Here is a 7,487-nt window from a genome sequence, read left to right on the forward strand (position 1 = left end):
TTATAAACTTTGTGTTGCTTTATTTATTTTATTTTATTTCTACTTACAACAAAATACTTATTGTTGCTATTTTTTCCATTTTTTTGTTTTGTTTTCTGCATTATTTATTTTCTTTTGTTTTTTGCTTTATTTTTTTATTCTTTTTGCTTTTAGTTTTAGAAAAATTATAAACTTTCTATTAGAGCCATTAGTTTTCAAATTTGAAAACACTTTTTTAGTTTTTTTGTTTTCTTTGTTGCTTTATTTATTTTATTTTGTGATTAACTTTACTATAAAAATAGTTTTTTCCTGTTTTTTTGATTTGTTTTTTGCTTTAATTTTTAATTCTGTTTGCTTTTAGGTTAGCAAAATTATAAACTTTCTGTTAGTGCCATTAGTTTTAGAAAAATTATAAACTTTCTGTTAGTGCCATTAGTTTTCAAATTTGAATAGTTAAAATTTGAATTCTTTGAAAATTGTTTGAATCACAAGTTTGTGATTAACTTACTAAAAAAATGAGAATAGATGCGCTTATAGAGAAAATTCAACCTAAATTCCTAGTAAATTTCTATGAATTTCAGAGAAATTCACTATGGATTTAGGTGAAACTTTTCTCTATTAGGGCATCAATTTTCACTTTGAGAGGAGCTCAACAAGGCAGAGAGGGAAAGGCTTATAAACCGGTGTGAGCCCCCTTCGGTTGGCAAGGTGGGACAAAACTCTGCCCGCAACGAGGACCAACCCTTTAGTCCCGGTTTGTGGCACAAACCGGAACTAATGGTCATGGGCCAGGGGCGAGGAGCAAAATTATAAACTTTCTGTTAGTGCCATTAGTTTTAGAAAGTTGAAAGTTGAAAATTGGCATGGGCCAGGGACTAATGGTCATGGTATTACGAGGGCCGAACCATAAGACATGAAAGCATTTCAAATGAACTCTGAAAAAGTTGAAAGTTGGCATGGTATCATAATTTCACCCACATAGCATGTGCATGTACAAAACGGACAATGGTAGCATGTTCGTGTGTTACAAAGTTGGCATGGTATCATCATAATAGTTGCGGGAGAAAGTCTTCACTTTTTCTTCGCTTGTGTCATTTGCTTATTGCGCCGTAACCATGGATAATCTTCATTGTTTATCAGAATGCTTGGGTCAGCCTTGACATTGAAGGGAGGAATTTCATGAAACTTTTCATAATCTTCAGACATGTCTGTCTTGCCGTCCACACCCAGGATGTCCCTTTTTCCTGAAAGAACTATGTGGCGCTTTGGCTCATCGTATGATGTATTCGCTTCCTTATCTTATCTTTTTCTCGGTTTGATAGACATGTCCTTCACATAGATAACCTGTGCCACATCATTGGCTAGGACGAACGGTTCGTCAGTGTACCCAAGATTTTTCAGATCCACTGTTGTCATTCCGTACTATGGGTCTACCTATACCCCGCCGCCTAACAGATTGACCCATTTGCACTTAAACAAAGGGACCTTAAAATCAGGTCCGGAGTCAAGTTCCCATATGTCCACTGTGTAACCATAATATGTGTCCTTTCCGCTCTCAGTTGCTGCATCAAAACAGACACCGCTGTTTTGGTTGGTGCTCTTTTGATCTTGGGCGATCGTGTAAAATGTATTCCCATTTATCTCGTATCCTTTGTAAGTCAATACAGTCAAAGATGGTCCCCTGGACAACAAGTACAACTCATCACAAACAGTGTTGTCACCTCTGAGACGTGTTTCCAACCAACTGCTGAAAGTCCTGATGTGTTCACATGTAATCCAGTCGTCGCACTGCTCCGGGTGTTTGGAGCGCAGACTTTTCTTGTGTTCATCGACATACGGGGTCACCAAGGTAGAGTTCTGTAGAACTCTGTAGTGTGCTTGAGACCAAGAATATCCGTCCCTGCATATTATTGAGTCTCTTCCAAGAGTGCCTTTTGCAGTCAGTCTCCCCTCATACCGCGATTTAGGGAGACCTATCTTCTTAAGGCCAGGAATGAAGTCAACACAAAACCCGATAACATCCTCTGTTTGATGGCCCATGGAGATGCTTCCTTCTGGCCTAGCGCGGTTACGGACATATTTCTTTAGGACTCCCATGAACCTCTCAAAGGGGAACATATTGTGTAGAAATACGGGCCCCAGGATGACAATCTCGTCGACTAGATGAACTAGGACGTGCGTCATGATATTGAAGAAGGATGGTGGGAACACCAGCTCGAAACTGACAAGACATTGCGCCACATCACTCCTTAGCCTTGGTACGATTTCTGGATCGATCACCTTCTGAGAGATTGCATTGAGGAATGCACATAGCTTCACAATGGCTAATCGGACATTTTCCGGTAGAAGCCCCCTCAATGCAACCGGAAGCAGTTGCCTCATAATCACGTGGCAGTCATGAGACTTTAGGTTCTGAAACTTTTTCTCTGGCATATTTATTATTCCCTTTATATTCGACGAGAAGCCAGTCGTGACCTTCATACTGAGCAGGCATTCCAAGAAGATTTCTTTCTCTTCTTTCGTAATAGCGTAGCTGGCAGGACCTTTATACTGCTTCGGAGGCTTGCCGTCTTTTTCATGCAAACGTTGCAGGTCCTCCCGTGCCTCGGGTGTATCTTTTGTCTTCCCATACACGCCCAAGAAGCCTAGCAGGTTCACGCAAAGGTTCTTCGTCACGTGCATCACATCGATTGGGGAGCGGACCTCTAGGTCTTTCCAGTAGGGTAGGTCCCAAAATATAGATTTCTTCTTCCACATGGGTGCGTGTCCCTCAGCGTCATCCGGAACAGCTAGTCCACCGGGACCCTTTCCAAAGATTACGTAGTGTAAATCATTGACCATAGCAAGTACGTGATCACCGGTACGCATGGCGGGCTTCTTCCGGTGATCTGCCCCGCCTTTGAAATGCTTGGCTTTCTTTCGACATTGATGGTTGGTCGGAAGAAATCGACGATGGCCCAGGTACATATTCTTCCTGCATTTGTCCAGGTATATACTTTCAGTGTCATCTAAACAGTGCGTGCATGCGTGATATCCTTTGTTTGTCTGTCCTGAAAGGTTACTGAGAGTGGGCCAATCGTTGATGGTCACGAACAGCAACGCCTTAAGGTTAAATTCCTCCTATCTGTGCTCATCCCACGTACGTACACCGTTTCCATTCCACGGCTGTAAAGGTTCTTCAACTAATGGCCTTAGGTACACATCAATCTCGTTGCCGGGTTGCTTAGGGCCTTGGATGAGAACTGGCATCATAATGAACTTCCGCTTCATGCACATCCAAGGAGGAAGGTTATACATACATAGAGTCATGGGCCAGGTACTGTGATTGCTGCTCTGCTCCCCGAAAGGATTAATGCCATCAGCGCTTAAAGCAAATCGTACATTCCTTGGGTCCTTTGCAAACTCATCCCAGTACTTTCTCTCGATTTTTCTCCACTACGACCCATCAGCGGGTGCTCTCAACTTCCCATCTTTCTTTTGGTTCTCACTGTGCCATCGCATCAACTTGGCATGCTCATTGTTTCTGAACAGACGTTTCAACCATGGTATTATAGGAGCATACCACATCACCTTCGTGCCATCGCATCAACTTGGCATGCTCTTCGTTTCTGAACAGACGTTTCAACCGTGGTATTATAGGAGCATACCACATCACCTTCGCAGGAACCCTCTTCCTAGGGGGCTCGCCTTCAACATCACCAGGGTCATCTCGTCTGATCTTATACCGCAATGCACTGCATACCGGGCATGCGTTCAGATCCTTGTATGCACCGCGGTAGAGGATGCACTCATTAGGGCATGCATGTATCTTCTCCACCTCCAATCCTAGAGGGCATACGACCTTCTTTGCTGCATATGTACTGTCGGGCAATTCGTTATCCTTTGGAAGCTTCTTCTTCAATATTTTCAGTAGCTTCTCAAATCCTTTGTCAGCCACAACATTCTCTGCCTTCCACTGTAGCAATTCCAGTACGGTACCGAGCTTTGTGTTTCCATCTTCGCAATTGGGGTATAACCCTTTTTTGTGATCCTCTAACATGCGATCGAACTTCCGCTTCTCCTTTTGACTTTCGCATTGCGTCCTTGCATCGACAATGACCCGGCGGAGATCATCATCATCGGGCACATCGTCTGGTTCCTCTTTATCTTCAGCAGCTTCACCTGTTGCAGCATCATTGGGCACATCGTCTGGTTCCTCTTGATCTTCACCAGCTCCCCCCGTTGCAGCATCACCGTATTCAGGGGGCACATAGTTGTCATCGTACTCTTCTTCTTCGCCGTCTTCCATCATAACCCCTATTTCTCCGTGCCTCGTCCAAACATTATAGTGTGGCATGAAACCCTTGTAAAGCAGGTGGGAGTGAAGGATTTTCCGGTTAGAGTAAGACCTCGTATTCCCACATTCAGTGCATGGACAACACATAAAACCATTCTGCTTGTTTGCCTCAGCCGCATTGAGAAACTCATGCACGCCCTTAATGTACTCGCAGGTGTGTCTGTCACTGTACATCCATTGCCGGTTCATCTACATGCATTATATATAATTAAGTGTCCAAATTAATAGAAGTTCATCATCACATTAAAACCAAAGTGCATACATGGTTCTCATCTAACAACATATAGCTCTCCGGAGCATCTAATTAATTAAACCATACATTGAAACTATGTAAAACATTTCAATGCGAAAAAATGCGATCATAATCGCAACCAAGGTAACAATTGATCCAACGGCATAATGATACCAAGCCTCGGTATGAATGGCATATTTTCTAATCTTTCTAATCTTCAAGTGCATTGCATCCATCTTGATCTTGTGATCATCGACGACATCCGCAACATGCAACTCCAATATCATCTTCTCCTCCTCAATTGTTTTTATTTTTTCCTTCAACAAATTGTTTTCTTCTTCAACTAAATTTAATCTCTCGACAATAGGGTCAGTTGGCATTTCCGATTCACATACATCCTACATAAATAAAATCTATGTCACGTTGGTCGGCATAATTTTCATAAACAATAAATGAACCAATAGTTATAAAGGTAATATATATACCACATCCAAATCATAGACAGGACGAGGGCCGACGGGGGCGGATACCAAAACCATCGCACTATATAAGATGCAATAATAAAAGTAAAAAAATAATACAAGTATCTATGTAAACATACAAGTAAGAATATTTTTCCTTTCAGAAAGAAGATAAGAACAAGAGGCTCACCATGGTGGTCCCGGCGATGAGCTCGGCGCGGGTGATCGACGGCGGTGAAGACGAGGACGGGGCGTGACGGACCGCTAAATCTAGACAAATACTATGGAAAATGGAGTTTGGAGGTCGAGCTTGGAGAGGAGAAAGCTTAAGTAGCGTGGCTCGGGCATTCCATCGAACACCTTGTGTGCATAGCAGGTGAGCTAGAGCACCACCAAGCCCTCTCCCCCTCGGCCAGAGAAAAACAGAGCACTGGGGTGCTCTGCTCGCGAGCGAGGGGTATATATAGGCACCTCATTGGTCCCGGTTGGTGACATGAGCTGGGACTAAAGGGGAGCCTTTGGTCCCGGTTCAAGCCACGAACCGGGACCAATGGTGGTGGGCCAGGAGCGAGGCCCATTGGTCCCGGTTCATCCCACCAACCGGGACCAAAAGATCCAGATGAACCGGGACCAATGGCCCACGTGGCCCGGCCGGCCCCCTCTGCTCACAAACCGGGACCAATGCCCATATTGGTCCCGGTTCTGGACTGAACCGGGACTAATGGGCTGACCCGGCCTGGACCAAAGCCCTGTTTTCTACTAGTGTATTTTGGGGGATCATCTAAGCATGTGCCTCGGTCTGTTCTGTCCTCCGTGTTGAACTGGTGTGTGTCTCTATCTTTCTTTACTTCAGGTTGATACTATACATCATCCTTTGTTTATCATTGAACTGTGTAGTAACTTTGACACTCTCCGTCATGTAATGACTCATATGAGAATCTGTCTTATGTTACCACAACCGCATGATTACGTGATTGAAATTCGAAGTATGAGTGAAAGGGTGAAGGGGTCATGAGTTGGAGTGCCATTGGCGACAATGTCCGGCTTGGATTGAAGAGGCAACGATAACGAGGTGGAACAAGAGGAGTGGTTGAACGGTAAAAATGTCAGTAATGTTGTTTGGTGTATATGAGGATCACAAAGATATAGAAATGCTAAAAATCTAACGTCGGATTTTTAAGTATGGCAAATCAAACTTTTTTTATGGCATTACATGTCGCGAGCAATTTCCTTCAGCAAGCATGGCAAATTCTGGCAAAAAAACTTAACTTGTGAAGATGCTAAAGGGAATATTGTCATAAAAACATTTGATTAGCCATGTGTTAAAAATCTGACATCAAATTTGTAACGCGGTTCTAAAGATATATGTTTGACATGATTGTTGTTACACCAATTGAATAACCATACCCATTGCAACGCACGCGCAATTACCTGAGACAAAAATAGATGCTGGATTGTAGCGGTTAGAAACTTGGAAGCTAATTACTAAGGAGATTCAAAGCTTGCATTTGAGAGTAGAGAGGTGGGGTGGGGGAGCCATGATTGGATATCAATGCATGCAATGGAGGGGAGGCCATGATCCGAGGACTCGTTTATTTTTCCTTGAGAAGAACATGGGTGACCACCAGAAGAAATGGAAAGGAAGGGACTCGTGTTTTGCGGACCAGCGGTGTCTGCTCAAAACTAGGCCCCGGCTACCTCGAGCTCCACCACGCAATCCGCAAAACACGCTGAGCTGCAAGCAAATCCACATCGATTTAAGCTTCCTCTTAATCGATCGCACGCATGGCTACAGTTCTCGCGTCTCCTCTAAAAAATAGTACAATATACTTTCTCCGTTTCAAAATAGATGACTCAACTTTATACTAACTATATACTAAAGCTAGTATAAAGTTGAGTCATGTTTTTTTAGAACGGAGTGAGTAATTCTCATCGTCGTCTAGGCGTACCCATGGCGGCGTCCGCGCGCACATGCCTGGTGGTGGCAGCGCTGGCGTGCGCGCTAACACTGGCGCTGCGCTCGGCGTCGGCGGACGCGCAGGCGGACGAGGCCCAGAAGCCCAAGTGCGCTCCGGGCGCCGCCACGCCGTGCCGCGTGGGTGCGTTGCGTGATCCGGAGAACCAGGAGGAGGAGGGCCTGCTCAACGTGAAGGTGCCGAGCAGCGCGGCCGACGATGACTACAGCGATCCCGACCAGCCCAAGGACCCCGACCAGTCCGACGGAGATGACCTCGTTATCCTCGGCCACTGATACGATCGATCGATTGCGACACGATCGATCACGTGCGCCTGACGCGTAGCGTTACATTTCTTGTTTATTTATAGCTCATTTTTTGGTGTGTTAAGTAGATAGTGTGCTTGGACCGCGAACGTGTGTTTCTAAAGATTATAAAAGGATTTGGGCATTTGGTAAAGTCTGATCCTTATACTCGATTAATCTGCGGTACGCCATTCCTAGTCTCAAGTTTTTGGTTTGATA

The 7,487-nt window shown here is 44.4% G+C and overlaps 1 protein-coding gene across 1 annotated transcript; it reads left to right on the plus strand.

Moving 5' to 3' along the window:
• Positions 1–6,959: 6,959 nt before the first annotated feature.
• LOC119319306 lies at positions 6,960–7,259 on the plus strand. The gene has a single exon (XM_037593792.1). It carries the CDS (start codon positions 6,960–6,962, stop codon positions 7,257–7,259), a length of 300 nt encoding a protein of 99 aa, XP_037449689.1.
• Positions 7,260–7,487: the final 228 nt, after the last annotated feature.

This window comes from Triticum dicoccoides, chromosome 6A, assembly GCF_002162155.2.
Source record: "Triticum dicoccoides isolate Atlit2015 ecotype Zavitan chromosome 6A, WEW_v2.0, whole genome shotgun sequence".
NCBI lineage: Eukaryota > Viridiplantae > Streptophyta > Magnoliopsida > Poales > Poaceae > Triticum > Triticum dicoccoides.

Excerpts from the sequence above, each read along its gene's own strand:
- LOC119319306 (XM_037593792.1), top strand. The coding sequence starts at position 6,960 with ATGGCGGCGTCCGCGCGCACATGCCTGGTGGTGGCAGCGCTGGCGTGC.